Raw genomic sequence first — 19,547 nt, forward strand, 5'->3', positions numbered from 1 at the left:
TGGATAAATATGTCTGCTAAATTAATAAATGTAAACATCACCTTAATTTAAATTTTATATATTTTTTTTATGCATAGATATAAGGATGCTCAATGAAACCCTATTCTTTTTTCATATAACCTCATCATGACATCACACCTGTGACCGCCAAAATGTGTTTTATAATTTTGCAGAATTGCTCCAACCAAAAGTCTGCATGACTGCGGCTGCCACCTTGAATCAGCCGGGCTTATTACTGACTCCCTCGCTGGCCTCTCTCCAACTCAAACATCTTAGCAGAGCCTTGTTCTAACAGGAACCAACTTTGAACATGTCTGTTTAATAAACTTTGTCGAGTGGCATGTGCTTGTGTGTGGATCTTCAGAACAGGCCTCATAAATGTGCATGAATTGACAAACACAAATGGCACTTTTGCAATTTACAACTACTTTACAAAAAACTAAATAAAAATATATAAAAAATGTTTTTTCTCCCTGATATAGCCCTTACATTTAGTTTTGTTGGTGTAACCTGTAACATGTATTTTGGTTGATTAAATGTTGATTAAATAATGTTAAATAATATTTTTGACTTCAAGTCAGATAAAATCAATTAATTTAGATTTTACTGCATGAAGCACTTTTAAGGAACATTACAGTTTTATGTGGCTTGATATCTATAATTTCCCAACATAAGTTTTCAACTTAAAGCAGTTACCCACATGTCTTTCGAAACCCATATGACTTTCTTTCTTGCTTGCTTGCTTTCTAATGTTCTGTGGAACACTAAATGAATTATTGCTAACTTGAACAGCTAATGCTAATACAATGAAAGTGAATGATTTTTGAGTAAATAATTGTTTAAATGTCAGTCTTTTCAGAAGAACTTGGAAAATATGCACACAAATAGAAGTCGCATGCATGAACTTCTTTTATGATGCTTTTTTTTTGGTCATTTTGGAGCTTGACACCCCCATCCACTTTCATTGAATGAAAGAGAGCAGCTTGAACATTCTTCAGAGGTTCCCCCTTTTGTGTTTCATGGAAGAGAGTCAGTCATACGGGTTTGTTACAACATGAGGGTGAGTGAATGATGCCAGGGTTTTCATTTTTGGGTGGACTACTGTTACATAACTGTCACTGTGGCAAAAGCATTTTCTGTTTCAAAACTGGTATCATTTTGAGTGTTAAAAAAAGACATGGAGAATGTTTCATGCAAGCGTTTTTTTTAATTTTCTTGGTATCAGACAAGATTTTTTTTTTTTTTTTTTGAGGTGGAATGGCATCAGGTGACAAATAGTTTCACCAAAACCATCTGCTTTGTTTAATATCATCCTCTAATTAATATTAATTCCTGCTTACAGTGCAAAGCATGTTGTGCTCTCTGGCACTGGACTATAAATCATTATTTGCATGTATATGTACATTCTCATACAGTGAAGGACCTGGAGATATTTGTGAAAACTTGTTTTCTTCATATTTCTGTGTGTATGGGTGCTGTCTTACAGTTTGAAGGCTGCAGTAAGGCATTTTCCCGTCTGGAGAACCTGAAGATCCACCTACGCAGCCACACCGGAGAGAAGCCCTACATATGCCAGCATCCCGGCTGTTTCAAGGCCTTCAGCAACTCTAGTGATCGCGCCAAACACCAGCGCACACACCTGGACACGGTATGTATTACCGTTCTTACTGCTCTATCAGGTTAAAACACACACACACACACACACACACACACACACACACACACACACACACACACACACACACACACACAAAAACTACATTAAAAAATGCACTGCAAACAATTATACAATGGAGTTCAAAAGACTGGGAAGAGAAAAAAATAAATATAAAATATTTAATTAATGTAACATTTATTTAGAATAAGCTCATAATATAATATATATAGCCTACAGTATATATATATATATATATATATATTACAAATCTAAAGGTCACTATTACTATCACAGGTTTTTAGGTCACTAATTAAATAAACAAACTAAGACCCCACAGTGTATTTATGTAGTCATGTTTCATCATGAATATGCACTCAGTCATGTGTGTTACCCAGTCTGAAAAGGTATACACCAATAATGAAAACAAACAAGTGAGGAAAGCTTACTTGTCACTTTTTCCAGACATAGTAGTCCCCTAAAATAACAGGGTTTTATTTACACTAAATTCAGAGTAAGGAATTATAGTCTGGAACAGTGGAGAGGTCTCCTTTTACTTTAATGACTTAAGAAAAAACTTAAGCCACTTCAGTGACTACTAGCTCTGGCTGCACATCTCTTTCCGCAGCTCTCATGCCAGCCTGTAAAGCTGTGTAACAACCAGCTTGCAAGTGATATCTGTTTCCTAAGTACATATACTGTAAGTCAACAGAGCTGATTTATTCAAAACAGGGTGGTTTGGTTTCATTCGCTGCTGTCAGTAAGGTTTTGATGACAGCTATAGCACTTCTAATTGAAGACGTGCTAACCGTGCAAAAATCATAATTCTTCACTTAGATGAGTGGAGCACATCTGTGAAGGGGATTGTTTAGGGCTGTTATCATTATGTCACTATGTATTATTAATACAGACCTTGGGAAAGTTGTCCAATAAAGAATTTATTTTTCCTTCTCACCCTCTAAATGTGCAGCTGAAACATATGATGTAAGAAGTGCATTGCTAGAGAGACAACATTATTGATTAGTCTGTGCTGTTTTCAGAATTTGTGTAGCTCAAGGTGACGTGTGTGGTTAATATTTGAAGTGGACAGATGCAGAGATTTCATAATATTTACTGAATGTTTTTGTGTTCGTATCACTCTGCACATGTGTATCAGCCTGTGGAGGGTTTGTTTGATGTTGTCATGTGAAGAATCTGAAAACCTTTTTTTTTTCTTCAGAAAAGTCATGAACTGTCCCATACTTTGAGTTTAGAAGGTTAAGTATTTATTCATTTTCATAACAGTGTATTTTTAATTTTGGGATTAAAATTATTTTTGCTGCATAAAGTCAAAAACAACAAAAAGTGTTTTCAACTGTTAATATAATGAAGAAAAAGCCCTAATTAAAAATTTAATTCTTCAAAAGAAAACCTTAACTAGTTTGGCATATAGACTATGGTTCAAAAGTGTGTAGATTTTTAAAGAAGTCTCTTATACCCACGAAGGCTGGATTTATTTTATGAAAAATACAGTAAAAACAGTAAAATTGTAAAATATTACAATTTAAAATTACTGTTTTCTATTTGAACACATTTAAAATGTAATTTATTCCTGTGATGATAAAGCTGAATTTTCAGCATCATTACTCCAGTCTTCAGTGTCACATGATCCTTCAGAAATCATTCTAATATGATGATTTGATATTCAAGAAACATTTCTTGGTGTCATGTGCTTGTAGTTAAAATCCCAAGGATGATGTGTGACAGAATGAACAATAACAGACTCAAACACGAAAAGCAATTACACTACACAAGAACCATAGAACTCAACTTAACACTAGCTATTTTTCCATCCACCTTTTTTATGCGCATTTTGGAATATCGCATAAAAAACTGCTGGATGGAAACGCCAAGATGCGCATAAATGAGAAAAATGTGCATTAAAAAAACGTATTTGCTCATTTGAGTCGGATACATTTTTTATCCGATAAGAAAACATGTGCATAAACAATGATGGAAACACATTTATTGAATAAATTCCTCCATTCGCATAAAAAAAATCATGTGACTTTGCAAATTGCGATGGGACCGCATAATTGGACTAACTAGCGGACTGATCTTTTTGCGCATCATCTGAAATGCTGTTTTGATTGTTCTGAAATGCTTGAGCAAAGTCTGTCATCAGAAATGATTACCTTCCAGAATGATCTTACATGACTGTATTCCCAAACAGCAGGCATCTTCCTTCGAAATGCGTTTATTGCGTTTCGTCTGCGCGCTCTATTATATGTGAAAATTATTATATACAGTAGCTTTTCCTATGCTTCCTAGTGATATTTAAAGGCAGTTTATCAGGAAGTGATGATTTTCTTTCTCTACGACACACTGGATGGATACGCTGCTTTATTCGCAAATAATGCGTTATTCCCATGTTGCGCATAAATTGAATTCGCAACTTTGGATGGAAACATAGTACTGACGATGCACAATCATGAACTGAAGAAACGGAGGTTTAAATACACAAGGCTTGATAATTAATGGAACAGGGGACAGGTGTGAACTAATCAGAAACCATGACAACTAATGATGAACTCAAACACAGGCAAAACAGTGACAAAGAAAACTATGGCTGCATCCGAAAGCTTAAATACCTTCCAAGGTAGGAAGGCATCAAGGCACGTTCGAATCCAAAGTTAATTTCACTTCCTGTCTCCTGAGATACCTTCATCTGACTGATTTTTGAAGGCAGAATAGATGTATCCTTTGCTGCCTTTGATATCCCACAATCCTATACGTTCCATTCGGTGACTGTTGAGCTACAAAAAGAAAGATGTCGTCTGAACTTTGCGGTTGCTGGTCAGTTTGTGTGTAAATGTTTGACCAAAGAAAGTTTGACCAAAGAAATGACTACTTTAGTAATTAAATATTTGTTTAGTTCTCACCAAAGTTCTATTTTGCGGATTATCATTAAACTGTTACGCTGCCGAAATCGTGAGGTGCCTTAATACGCAAACACTGCCTACAGAGTCATTGCTTATAGGAACAGAATTTATTTCAAATTTAAATGGTTTGTACAATTATAAATGTTTTACTCTCACTTTTGATCAGTTTAATACATCCTTGCTGAATAAATGTATTCATTTCTTTTAGAAAAAAAAATCTTACTGGTCAAAAACACTTTTGAACAGTACTTTATTATTAATATTATTATTATTTTAAAGCAGTGTAGCTGTTTTGTTTTATTTGTTATTATTTTGTTGTATTATTAATATGTGAAAACCTTTTTTCATCAAATTAAAGTCATGTGGTACAACATGCAGGACAAAAAAACGACAACGTAAAACCGGAAATTATATCATAGAGAGGACCCCTGCATACCCATATGACAAGCCAAGGTTAGTTCAGGTTGTAAAATGTCATGGGATTTGACCACTCTAGAAAATGTAATGATATTTATAAATGAAGAATTTCATAATTTGCAAATATTTCTTGTTATTTTATATCAGTTTTATCAGTTCATTGTTCATAACTCACTGAATTAAGTATATGAATGACTAATTTATCCTTATCTCTTCTTCTGTGCCTCTTGCTTTATTATTTTATGCGACGCTCTTCATAGAAACCCTATGCATGTCAGCTCCCAGGATGCACCAAACGTTACACTGACCCCAGCTCGTTGCGCAAACACATCAAGGTCCACTCCACTAAATCCCTGCAGGCACAGGACAAGGTAACGGTTTCAAGTGTTTGTTTTTGTATCGGGAGACTGTAACAAGCTCACCCTGACTCCATAACTTAATAACCTAAAAAAAATACATGCACACACACATCTAGTTAGATGAACTTAATTACCTGATAAATTATGTCACATTGTTTATTGCATTAACTTCATCTGTAATTGTCATCTCAGAGACCTTTGATGAAAATGCCTATTGTTTTATGGGCTGTTCCTGCTTTCCAAACAAAAGAGAATGAAGGAGATCTTTGTGTATTCCCATGGTTTTGGCATTCTAAACAAGAACACATGTGTTCCCGTAATACAGTTAATAAGCAGTGCAGTTCTATTCCTCAAGACGCCAGATGTGACATGCAAATAGCAAACATGCTCACCAGCTCCACTGAATGCTCAAATGAATCAACAACAGAAAGTTTTCTCAGCCTCAATAAGACTTTGCCACTCTCACAGTCAAGCTGTAGATCCTTGCAAAAACGTTATGAGCGGTGCTGCTCTACAAAGGCAAAATGCGGGAAATGCAATACGTTGGAACAGAAAAAATGCTTTAATTTTTTATTTAATTTCTTTGATTTTTAAATTAATTTCTTTTTGACTTTGCTTGAGCCAAATCCATGTCACAGGACAGATCCTAGTCTAAAGGCTCCATTCTGGTCATGACCTGATTTTGACATCTAGTGATTGTGTTTCAGATTGGGACATCAGTGCTTTTATATTTTATAGATATGTTTTCTTTATCTTGACAGGTCCAGCTAGGCAATAAGGTGGAGCAGGACATTGTGGATGTGAGCCTTGGCTTGCAGCATCTCCATGGCTCTACTCCTTCAGTACACAGCCCAAACTACAGGTGTCCCACCTCCCTCACTAAGGTCACACATCAGGAAGGCTTTACTGGTAGGTGTGCTTGTGGGCAATGCTGCATTGGGCTTTTTGCTATGGAAGTCCTGAGAGACATTTTCCAGCTTGTGCTGTATAACTGAAGAAAGTAAAGTGTGCCTGATAGAAATGACCAGCATGTTGTGTTTTAAATGCTGGTCCTGACATCCTCTTGGCATCCTAACTAACCAGCTTCCCGAGAAAGACTCCAGCTTCCGGAAATTTATTCTGGTCTTTGGCTGGTCTTTTTTTTTTTTTTTTAGGATAGGATAGTAGCTAGACAGGAAGTGAGGTGGGAGAGAGAGGGGGGACGGGATCGGGAAAGGTCCACGAGCCGGGACTCGAACTCAGGTCGCTCAAAGCACAACGGCGCTACATGTCGGCGCACTTGCCCACGAGGCTATCGGCGCCGACTGGCTGTTTTTTTCTGCATGAAAGAAAATTTAAAGCTATCATTGTATCAATGTACAGCAAATTTCACAACAACAACAAAAAATTTTTTAAAATAAAAATCTGAATGCGTAAAAAAAAGTCAAAATACAAAATTCTAATATTTTAAAACTAAATATAGTATAATAGTATCAAACTAAACATAATACCAGTCATTATTATTTAGACTATAGTAAGATGCATGGGTGACAATAGGATTCATCTGACAGAATGTGACAGCAACATCTCTAGATGCATTTTAAGTCTTTTTAAACCTGAAAACTGCTAAAAGTAACGAAATTGTCAAAGACACCATTTAGTGCATGTTTACATATGAAAACAAGTGATAAACAGCTCTGTTTGTTCTCCCGATAGTGTCTGTTTTTTTTAACTGACTGAGAAATGGCTTCAGATGATTCAGTGGGAGTGCATTCCACACGAATGCAAATCCCAAATCCCTCATTCGGCCAAAAGAAAGAATCAACCCACAAGAATCATTACTTCACGAATGATTGGAAACGCTGGTTAAGTCGATAGAAATACGGGACATAATAAATTCTGAAATATTTGCACGGAAAACGTTTCTCAGGTCAGTCGGAGAGCTCATGGTAAGCACAGTGCGTACAGCAACACAGCTGCAGGCTCCACTGGTAAGACGTACAGTAAGATATACACTACCGTTCAAAAGTTTGGGTACAGTATGATTTTTTTTTTATTATCAATTTTAAAAACTATTTTGCTGCTTAATATTTTTGTAGAAACTGAGTCTTTGATTAATAGAATTTATCTTTTGTAACAAATATTTTTACTGTCTTTTAATCAATTTGATGCATCCTTGCTGAATCCAAGTATTCAGTTCTTTAAAAGAAATCGTATTGACCTCACACTTTTGAAAGCTAGTGTAAAAGAACCCAATAATGAGGGTAAAAGATGACATTGTGTAACCCTGCACACAAGCAGTCTGTATAATTCCAGCTGCTATCCATTTTTAACCAGTGCACAGAAAATAAGTTTATATGTGCATGCCATTTAGCATTATAGATGTGTCGAGTGGAGTATGTGCTCAGAGCAGCGTCCACTCCCTTCCTCATTTCCCTATACCCATCATTTACACTACGTACTATTTCTGACATCAGCTGTTCCGACAAGCTCAAAAGGCCAGTGTTTGCGCAGTCACTGGGCTCACACCGTGGGCAAACGGCCACCACACGCATGTCTCTCACACTCCAGGATCTTTTCCATTCCAGCTGTTTTTCCTTCAGATGCTTGAGACTGAGTCAAGAAGCTGTCAGACAGCGCAGGGCTCTTTTAGTCAACACCTGAAGTGAAAATCCATGAGGGCAGTGCACATTAATTGCCTTAGACGACTTTTATAAAAGATGTGACAGGCAGACAGAAGCCACAGATATTTCAGTCGTCTAATTCTGCCTAATAAGAAAGAAGCAACTGTGTTTCGAATGAAGAATGACTGTGAAAGATGTTTAATATCAACAAGCCAAACTGACTACATTATTACATGATTTCTGACCTTAATCAATCAGGAAGAATAAGTATTAAACGGTAATGTTGTGACTTTCAGTTCCTCTTCGGTTCTTCAAATTTTAAACCACATGAATGTAATTAAAAATTCAAATTTTAGGTTTCTTTAACATTTTTGCCACTAAATCAGCAAGATTTTACCCAGTCTTACAACACATTATGTGAAATGTATTTTACAGTACACATTTAAATGGTTCCTATTATGCTTTTTCACTTCTTCAACTTTAGTTAGTGTGTAATGTTGCTGTTTGAGCAGAAAAAAGATCTGCAAGGTTACAAAGCTCAAAGTCCGCTCCAAAGGGAGATATTTTATTTAACAGAATACACTTTTCAAGAACTACAACGAACGGCTCGTTTGGACTGCAATGCACTTTTTCTGGATCTTATGGAATCATAACGGAATATGCAAAAAAAGTTAACCGGCACTAGAGAAGATGGAGAGTGTTGTTGCTGTTTTTTACACCCCAGTAAAAGTTTGTCCTAAGGCTGACGAACTTATTGGTTAAAATGTATTTTTAACACTGTTTCTGAACAATATTAGCCCAACATTTGTCTGTGCGCTGTACATTTAACGGAGAACAGCTTTCAGAAGAGAGCACAAGGCAGGCTATATGCACAAAAGCTTTTCCTGAAAGACATAGCCATTCCCATTTTGTCGGGACAATCTGTTGTTTATGGATCACAACTTGTAAGTATGTCTTATTTGTAGTTGTGTTTGCTATTAACAGTTGTAAATGATGTATTGATGTAGTGTTTACTTTAGCTTTTGTAAGCTCTTTTGTAAGACTTCACCACCCCTTAGGAGAATGATCCATGATTTTGTGATCGATTACTGTTTGTATTACCATAGTTTTCCGACAAATGAATAAATTGTGGATAACATTATATCTATAAGAAAAATACAAAAAAAGTACCACTCCGAAACGTCCTGTAAAATCCGTGCTTGCAAAGACCGTGCTTGAAATCCGTTCAGCACAATCCTCTTGTTCATTAACATTGTCCATTAAGCCCAGCTCCAAGTTGTCTCTGGTTAAGCGTCTTTAAAAAAAAAGAGTCTCTTGTCCTCACCAAGGCTGCATTTATTTGATCAAAAGTACAGTAAAAACAGTAATGTTGTGAAATATTATTACAATTTAAAATAGCTGTTTTCTATTTGAATATATTTTAAAATATAATTTATTCCTGTGATGGCAAAGCTGAATTTTTTGTCTGATTTGTTGCTCAAGAAATATTTCTTCTCAGTGTTGTTTGAGTTCATGTTGAAATCTGACTTAATCAGTGTCTCCATTTGCTCTTAATTGCATTGCTGTCTTGAAGAAGCAACTGTGAAGTAACTGTAAAGAGATCTCATTTGTGATTTTTCGTTCCTGTTGGTTTACAGCATTCTCAGAGGCGGATGAATCGTGTAGCAGAGTCTTATCTGGAACCTCCAGTGTATCTCTGGAGCAGCCCAGAATGGAGCACAGCAGCATCAGCCTTCACAACCATCTGCACAATAACAAGCTCAATCAGATGAGGTGAGGATCTTGATTCTTTTGTGAACAAAGTGATACCCATGTTTTTGAGTGCACTATTTTGCATTGTGATGATAGTGGACATTTCGGTGGCAAACATTAGTCGGCCACCCCAGGATGGCATCCTAGTAACGCCACTGCCTCAGAATATAGCATAATATAAATTTTATAAAACATAAAGCATGGAATCCAGTTTGCTTTTCTGATACATATGGGAACAGTTTTACTTGAGTCTAATTGGCTATTTGTCACTGACTGGAGGACTCCATCTGCAGTGCATATATGTGCGTCAACCACAGCAGTTAGCAACATGTGCTTATGATGTGAAACATTAAAAAAGCACAGCCGATGAGATGGGAGCAAATCGTCCCTGCCCTGAGAACGAAGACATTATGATGTGTGGCAACACGTTTCCTCAGTAGAAAAATATGATCATTATGCTTTCGCATGGGTCTTTTTTACAACACAGTTAGCCCATGACCTTTTATTGCTGTTGCGCTGTCATGCAAATATGTGCCGATTGTGAAGGGATTTGATCTTATCTGGATGTCTTGCATTAAGATCTTTATACAATCTTAAGCCATATGGACAATTCAGAGATCATAGGGATTTTTTAGCAATTTTGGTCACTGTTGTGGTCACTATTGTGTCTTGTGTAAATTTTGGTTCTTAGAAAATGCTTTAATAATTATTCTTGTCATTTCATTTTTCTTTATTGTTGTTGTTAAAGAAGAATATTGTTATGTTGTCGCTCACCACAAACCGGCAGTGTTTGTTTCTGAACGTTTGCTTATCCAGACGTGTCCGGAAAGGGAACACATGCCATGGCTTGCTTTATGTAAACAACAATCACTCTTGAGGTGATGTGACAAAAACACTGTGCAACAAACTCTGTGTCTGTAAACAGGAAATGTGTTTTATCAAATAAAACATATCAGCAGAGCCTACACTTCCTGCACACTATTTGTTGCTAGCTAACCTACCATTGACTATGTGACAGAAACATTGAAGGCTTGGGTTTGTGATCCCAAAACAGAAAGCTCATTTTTCCCTAAATGGGTTTTACATGATATTAAACATTTTATTACGAAATCATCTTTTCTAACTCCCGTCATCAGAATCTGATCCCTTTGCAAAATGTGTTTCGTTTGGCAAAAAATAAGCATTTAGGAGACGTTGCTTACTGAGTATTGTTGTTATTTCAAAACCCTGTTATGAAATGTGAGATTTTGAGTGACTTGTGGTTGATTTTTGTGTGAATGTGGGTGTATGTTGATGGACTTTCTTTTAAAACATGTATCAGAAAAGATTATATCATTTAGAGTTCCTCTGGATATTTGGTCTTTCATCAGTTATTAGCCATTATATCTTCCTGCCAAACAGATGATTTAGTTTGATTTATGTTTGCATTAAAATATATGGGTAGTTGAAATACTCTGAAGATGACGTCCTGCAGATTGACCAGCTTTACTTCATCTAAAAATATTCGAGCATTTTCCACATGATTTTATAATTTAAATGCATGCATGCACTTAAAAATGCATGCACTTAAAAATGCATGCATAACTTCACACCACCATTTACTAAAAAAGTAGGTAAAAAGTGATTAAAATTGTGGAAAAACTTTGACAGCTTCTAAAATACACACTTTTCCTTTATATAATACCATCGAAAAGTTTAGGGTCAGTAAGATTTTTATTTTATTTTAAGAAATACTTTTATTAATCAAAGATGCATTAAATTGATCAAAAGTAGCAGTAATTACATTGTTACAAAAGATTTATATTCCAAATAAATGCTGTTCTCTTGAACTTTCAATTTCTAAAAAAAAAAACTAAATTTGGTAATTACAGTTTCCACAAAATATTAAGCAGCACAACTGTTTTCAACATTGATAATGTTTCTTAAGCAGTAAACTGGTATATATACACTCACCTAAAGGATTATTAGGAACACCATACTAATACTGTGTTTGACCCCCTTTCGCCTTCAGAACTGCCTTAATTCTACGTGGCATTGATTCAACAAGGTGCTGAAAGCATTCTTTAGAAATGTTGGCCCATATTGATAGGATAGCATCTTGCAGTTGATGGAGATTTGTGGGATGCACATCCAGGGCACAAAGCTCCCGTTCCACCACATCCCAAAGATGCTCTATTGGGTTGAGATCTGGTGACTGTGGGGGCCATTTTAGTACAGTGAACTCATTGTCATGTTCAAGAAACCAATTTGAAATGATTCGAGCTTTGTGACATGGTGCATTATCCTGCTGGAAGTAGCCATCAGAGGATGGGTACATGGTGGTCATAAAGGGATGGACATGGTCAGAAACAATGCTCAGGTAGGCCGTGGCATTTAAACGATGCCCAATTGGCACTAAGGGGCCTAAAGTGTGCCAAGAAAACATCCCCCACACCATTACACCACCACCACCAGCCTGCACAGTGGTAACAAGGCATGATGGATCCATGTTCTCATTCTGTTTACGCCAAATTCTGACTCTACCATCTGAATGTCTCAACAGAAATCGAGACTCATCAGACCAGGCAACATTTTTCCAGTCTTCAACTGTCCAATTTTGGTGAGCTCATGCAAATTGTAGCCTCTTTTTCCTATTTGTAGTGGAGATGAGTGGTACCTGGTGGGGTCTTCTGCTGTTGTAGCCCATCCGCCTCAAGGTTGTGCGTGTTGTGGCTTCACAAATGCTTTGCTGCATACCTCGGTTGTAACCATAGACTGTAAAAAAAATATGGACGTAGTGTCCGTGACGTCACCCGTAGGTTTCTGAAGAGCATTTTTGAAGCCTAAAGTGGGCGGAGCCGGCCGTCGCCATCTTGGCCTTGCGTCACTCCCGGATAACAGAAAATAGACAAACAGGCGGGGCGTGAGTGGAGCTGAGGAGCCTGGCTATCTGAAATCACTAGCTCGACGTGATCGAGTTAGCTGATGATGTAAAGCCAATTAAACGTTCCTATTTTTGCCCTTCGAAATATTATAATAGTTAAAAGACATGGCTACAAGTGAGACTGTGTATTACTTCGAGAGTGTTTGTGTGTGACAGTGATTTATGTGCATACATGTCCGTCACTCTTTCATGGTCCGTCAGCGCGGCATCGCTCAAGTTCGTAGAGAGCTTATCCAGTCCATTTTAAATTCTGATGTTGGCCGTCTCTCAAATGGGTTATGGTTTAACCGTTAAACCATAGATATATTGCCTTTGAAGTGCTCATTCACGGACGGAGAAAGCGCCGACGCCCGCATGATTTCATCTGACGGTAACTTACATAAGCATATTATAATCCATCTGTTCCATGGGAGCAGAACGAACGAGCATTTATTGACGTTTTAAATTTGAAAACCCCAAAAAGCAACGAAATTGTCAGACATCCATTAGTGCATGTTCACAGAGGAAAACAACTGAAATACAGCGCTGGTTGTTCTCTCGAACGATAACGACGGAATCCAAAGACGTGGGCTTTGTAACGTTACCCAAGTATTAAATTGTATGAAATAATAATCCCGAAAAAAAGCACAAACACTGCAGAGATGGCAAGTTCAGCAGCTAACATTGCTGAGGTGAAGTGACGGCTAGTAACAGCAGACAAACGGCTAGCACTGACAGCGGCAATCCATCTGTCACTCAAGTGGCTTGGCCACACCCTTAAATTTAAATATTAATCAACTAAACGGACGCATTATAAAATAATTCACCCCCCTCACAGTTGTTATGAAGGGCAAAATTAGCTGTATAGACCAAATCCACATACAGACACCAGGCTTTAAATGCGTTTTTTTCTGCTGTAAAATTTGGCATTTTAACATGGGGGAGATACAGATTTGACTCACTTCTGACAACAGCCTCAAGCGGCCAGTCAACGAATTGCAGTTTAACTCACTTCCGTGTTGGTTTCAAGAGAGAGACGGGGAGGTTGCCGCTTGGTTGTAACGAGTGGTTATTTCAGTCAAAGTTGCTCTTCTATCAGCTTGAATCAGTCGGCCCATTCTCCTCTGACCTCTAGCATCAACAAGGCATTTTCGCCCACAGGACTGCCGCATACTGGGTGTTTTTCCCTTTTCACACCATTCTTTGTAAACCCTAGAAATGGTTGTGCGTGAAAATCCCAGTAACTGAGCAGATTGTGAAATACTCAGACCGGCCCGTCTGGCACCAACAACCATGCCACGCTCAAAATTGCTTATCACCTTTCTTTCCCATTCTGACATTCAGTTTGGAGTTCAGGAGATTGTCTTGACCAGGACCACACCCCTAAATGCATTGAAGCAACTGCCATGTGATTGGTTGATTAGATAATTGCATTAATGAAAAATTGAACAGGTGTTCCTAATAATCCTTTAGGTGAGTAAATATATATAATGATATGTAACATATGGCATATAAGGATCATGTGACATGTGCTGAAAATTCATTTTTGCTATAACAGGAATAAATGATGATTTAAACACAATATTTCACAATATTAATGTTTTTACTTTATTTCTAATCAAATAAATCTAGTCTTGGTGCTTTTAGAGCTCCTTTAGTTGTCAGAGCAATGTTTGATAATAGTAATAACTTTTCTTCCACCTGTATGTTTAAAAGGAGGACTGTTGGATCCATAAAATCTTTTTTTCCAAGATGAAAGTTCCTGCCCTGTAAAGTTGAGTCATTTCATTAACTTATTGAATGACCTCCTAAACATGACAAGATACGTTACCTAAAAGTCTTTAAACAGGTCTTTCACTTCAGTGTGCTTGCTGAATGTAACGCACTGTCAACTAAGAGGAGGATCAATGTGATTGGTAAATTGGGATTTTTAAACGCTGCATGAAAGATTCCTCTCATTCGAGCCTAAGGGTGCGTACGGGGAGCTGGCTGTGATTAATCCATATAGAGAGGCTTGCTGTAAAAAATATAGAGTGGAACTGTTTTCTGAGTTTTGTGCTGACAGCCGCTCTATTGGGACTCGGCCCTCTGCTCCACACACATGAGCAGCGCTGCAGCGCAACGCCCTCCCCCTCCAAACACACACAGAGCACTTATCTTCCTCTTATACTCTGTGATAGGACACAGCACCACAAACCCGTAACATGATGGATGGATGGACGTCTCATATTCTGTGTTCATTTGACCAAACCCTTTGAGCTGACAAGTTTTTAAAATCCAAGTTTAAGTTAGATACAATTTTGTTTCTAGCACCAACATGGAGCTGGGGATTCTGTATAGAGGAATGGTCTCTGGTCTCTTGTTAGGTGTTCTCCAAACTCAGCTCATCTGTTTATGACTGGTTAGTTGACACTGGGGTGTAGCTCTATTTATGCTGATGTGAGTTATATTGACAAAAGAATCTTGTTGATGAATAACACTGAAGATCTTCCAAAAGATGCTTGGGCCGAACGCCCTCTGGCCTCTCTGCAAGGGACCACATAATTTAAATGATGCTTCTTTGCAGGCTAGCTGTGAGTCCCTCTGAGATAAAGAGGAAAAATAGAAAAAATAGAAACATTCTTTCATCGGTTACTGAACTCTAGCTGGATTCATGCATTAGACGTGCTCATTCCTCTTAGTTAGTACTGCATGTAAACTATTTGTTTTTATGCATCATGACAATCTTTTTATTTTTTTATTTTTTTAAAGCAGTTCTTGGCAGAATTTGAAATGCACTAGAATGAATGTAAAATTGATAATAAAATAAATGCATACAATCTTAATGCATTTTTTATTCTTGATACACTATATTTGATCTATAAAGAATAATGATTAAATTCATGCAACAATGAATCATGGGACTTGAAATTGAATAATTTGAAGGTCATTAAATACATTTTAGTAGAAGTTAAGCATGCTTGAATTTAAAAGCAACTGCTGTGTTCTTTCAGACTTTCTCCGCTGGTTTGTGGAACCAACCTGGTCAGTGGTACCAATGAGCTCCAGTTGGTCTCTGAGAAACACAGCTCCTTCCTAAACCCACATCAAAAACTCAACCAGATGTTTAATGAAGTACCAATAAATCAGCACGGTAAGAAAGCTATTAGGCATTACCTTCATTAATGCTAAAAATTGGTGAAAGGCATTCTTCACTCCGCTGGTTTTTATAGTCTCGATATTTCCGCAAACTGACAACTTGTTGGCACCAATTCTGGAATATGCATTAACTTTACAAAACGCAGCAGCGTTAGTCAGCGAAGTAAGTCTGGGACAAAAACCTCGTTTCAACTGATTTTTACAGCCTGTTTCAGGAAGGCCTTCATTTACGGGAACACAGAGCGTTTCATGAAGAGGTTCATTGTTGCTGTTTAAGATTTATAGTTGGATTTACTTGTTTCCTATTGTCTACGTGGTTAGTTTATAATAACAAGTGGCAATGATTAAAATCTGGCTCTGTTAAATCGGTGTTCAACGACAGCTCAAAAACCGCTAAATTAGATAATTTAATCGGATCCATGTGCATGTTGACTTGGCTGGAAAGATGATTAGACCCCTTTGTAAACAAAATGTGAGTTTTTAGGATGCTTCATAAATCCTTTAAATACTGAGGTGATTTAATTTTAAAAAGATGTTTGTCCTTTTTTATTGGTTGGAATATCAACTACTTTGTAGAAAATGTAAATATTTAGCTAATTCTGTACTTTCTGTGTCTTTGTCTAGTTTTTCAGGCCACTTTTAATTGTGTAGAGCAGATTTCCAGTAATGAAAGAGATGATCTGCATACTTTTGACCAAAATGGATTTCCTTTTACTTGTATAAACTCCTCTGGTAAGTGTCAGATTATGTCAGTCGGCTCCTAACCTTCATCTCTGGTTCAGTTCTTCAAACCTCCCTCTTTGTTGACAGGATACAGCCTAACTCAGGACATACGGTAGGTGAGTGGGAATCGCCCCTGCTCGCTGTCCTGCTCCGGTCGGGATCTATGAACACTGCCACGGACAGATCTGCTCTCTATAGACTGAGATACACATTTGACCCACCGCACCTGAGAGCAGCAGCGTAGGAACGAGGAAAGCATGGGCTTTGAGGAAGTGGAGCAACATCCACTGAGAGATTTCTTGAGCATTGAGTCAGAGAAAAGAGAAACTCCTTGGCTTGGGCACTGGTGGTGATGATGATGATGATGATGATGCAGATGATGCAGCCTTATGCGTTGATGCTGAACAGACACTGTAATTTTCTGAGTGTGAACAGAGAATGTTAGGAGATATACTGTTTACATTGAGTTGGTAACATGACACATTCTTTATATAATGTTTTTCTGTATTTTCAAACATTAGTTTCATGTGTGATGCCTGTATCACATCATATGGGTGTATCATTTTGCCCTTTTCAAATAAATGACATTGTCGTGCAACCTGTCTATCGTTCTGTCTGTCCATCTATCTATCCGGAGAGGTTCAGGCGTTTGGCCATGAAATGCTCGTCCGCAGGCTAACAGAAGGAGAATGCTTCCATCTTGTGGTTAACTCGAATAATAACTCCTAAAAAGTTCGTCCTCTACTCGCACTGAAGGCTAGTTTAACTTTCAGCTAATAAAAAAAAAAAAAAAAAACTTTCAGCTAATAAAAAAGTGGCCAAAAGTGGTTTCTGAAATGAAAACCTCCAAGTCACTTCCTAGTTCATTCGTCCAAAAAGAAAAAAATCTCATTTATTAGGCTATAATGAATATTATAATAATAGTATGCGTTGCGACGGCGGAACTTTGGCGAACGTTTAAAATTGTGTGCAAATCATGTTCAGGCCCTTTTATGTAATAGGCCTACATACAAATAATATTACTTATTGTTACTTACAAATAATATTACTTATTACTTAATATTACTTAATTTAACGTTATAATGTGACTACCTTGAAACCGATAGCTTTGTCTCTTCTTTAATTATTGATGATAATAGTGATAGCTCATCGATCATGTCCAGAGGTTAAATTGGGCAGGAGCGCACCGGAGCGCAGCTCCGCCTCGTCAGGTCCACAACACACCCTGACAGAGCTCAGCTCCGTCTCCTTCAGCACCAAATATTGTTTTTCCACTTGAATTATTTTTCATCTCCTGGCAAATACATGGCATATATGAGACTGCATAATTAACAAGACTACACAGAGACAACCAGGCTGCATGGAATTATCAGACATCATAATGCATTAATCTCTGCGTAACTGCGTTCTCTGGTTCAGCACCCCGCCCACAGCCATCAAAGGAAAACTGTCACAATTGTAAGCGTAACAGCGACATTACCATGGAAACCCGCAAACAGCTAGAGCGATCGAGCAGCTACCACACTGAAGTCCTCTGTTTACAGTCTTGAATTATTATTATTATTTTTTTTGCCGTTTTCAAAAGTTTTTTTTTTGTCCGAATCAAATGTTTTATGGTTACGATTCATCTCGTAGCTGGCTGCCTTGGTTCCAGACTTAAAACTCTTTATATCAGCACTTTAATGAGACGTCAACAGAGATATTGAACGGGGGAAATCACTTCGGAAAACAGAGCCGTTAAAAAATGGATGTCACTGTTGATATCTGGGTCAAATGAAAGCTCATTTATAAAAAGCTCATAATAATAATAATAATAATAATAATAATAATCATTTGTTACATTTGTATAGCGCTTTTCTAGGTACTCAAAGTGCTTTTTCATGGAAGGGGGAATCTCCTCAACCACCACCAATGTGCAGCATCCACCTGGATGATGTGACAGCAGGCATATTGTGCCAGAACGCCCACCACACATCAGTTTACTGGTAGAGAGGAGACAGTGATAAAGCCAATCAGTATACAGTATGGGGATGATTAGGAGGCCATGATGGACAGAGGCCAAGAGGCAAATTTGGCCAGGATGCCGGGGTTACACCCCTACTTTTTTTCGAAGGACATCCTGGTATTTTTAATGACCACAGAGAGTCAGGACCTCGGTTTAACATCTCATCCGAAGGACATAATACAGGTATATTTAAACAATGTATTATTACACTGCAATAAAGGTATAATTACACATTTATTATTACACTGCAATAAAGGTATAATTACACATTTATTATTACACTGTAATAAAGGTATAATTACACAATGTATTATTACACTGTAATAAAAGTATAATTAGATATTTATTATAAAATTGTAATAAAGGTATAATTACACAATGCATTATTACACTGTAATACATGTATACTTACACTGTAATAAAGTTATAATTACACATTCATTATTACATCATAATAAAGGCATTGTTACACAATGTATTATTACACTCTAATCACTGATCTATATAGAATGACATTATATAGATCAGTGACTGTAATACATGTATAATTACACTGTAATAAAGTTATAATCACATTTATTATTACACTGTAATTTTATTATTAGCCTGTAATAAAGGTATAATTACACAATGTATTATCACGCTGTAATAAAGTTATAATTAAACATTTATTGTTACATTTTAATAAATGTATAATTACACAATGTATTATTACTCTGTAATTAAGGTTGTGTGGATAACATTGTGTGGATAACATGTGGATAACATTATTCCTGTAAGGTCTGTAAAGGTCTATCCAAATAATAAACCATGGATAACTAAATCACTTAGGGTGCTGTTTAAGGAAAGACAGCGTGCATTTCGGGAAGGAAATCTTTTTGAGTTTAATCGGTTAAAAAAGAAAGTGAAATTGGAAATAAATATGGTAGAATGGCAGTTAAAAAACAGTAATTTGGGCTCAGCATGGGATGGCATGAAAACCATCGTTGGGACAAATCCTAAGAAAGATTCTAAGGTGGTATTGGAAGGGTATAGAGATGATTTTCAGCTTGCAAATGCATTTAATGAGTTTT

At 37.1% G+C, this 19,547-nt stretch overlaps 1 protein-coding gene across 1 annotated transcript in view; it reads left to right on the forward strand.

Moving 5' to 3' along the window:
- The window catches only part of glis1a (GLIS family zinc finger 1a), a 30,118-nt gene extending 13,051 nt beyond the window's left edge, over positions 1-17,067 (forward strand). The window contains exons 5-11 of the mRNA XM_081375105.1: positions 1,487-1,648; positions 5,253-5,363; positions 6,113-6,260; positions 9,592-9,727; positions 15,602-15,741; positions 16,371-16,478; positions 16,557-17,067. Of these exons, the coding sequence (XP_081231231.1) occupies positions 1,487-1,648; positions 5,253-5,363; positions 6,113-6,260; positions 9,592-9,727; positions 15,602-15,741; positions 16,371-16,478; positions 16,557-16,585 (834 nt within the window). The 3' untranslated portion in view covers positions 16,586-17,067. The remainder of the gene's footprint in view (positions 1-1,486; positions 1,649-5,252; positions 5,364-6,112; positions 6,261-9,591; positions 9,728-15,601; positions 15,742-16,370; positions 16,479-16,556) is intronic.
- Positions 17,068-19,547: the final 2,480 nt, after the last annotated feature.

Source organism: Scardinius erythrophthalmus, assembly GCF_964197995.2.
Source record: "Scardinius erythrophthalmus genome assembly, chromosome: 9".
In the NCBI taxonomy this organism is placed as follows: Eukaryota; Metazoa; Chordata; class Actinopteri; order Cypriniformes; family Leuciscidae; genus Scardinius; species Scardinius erythrophthalmus.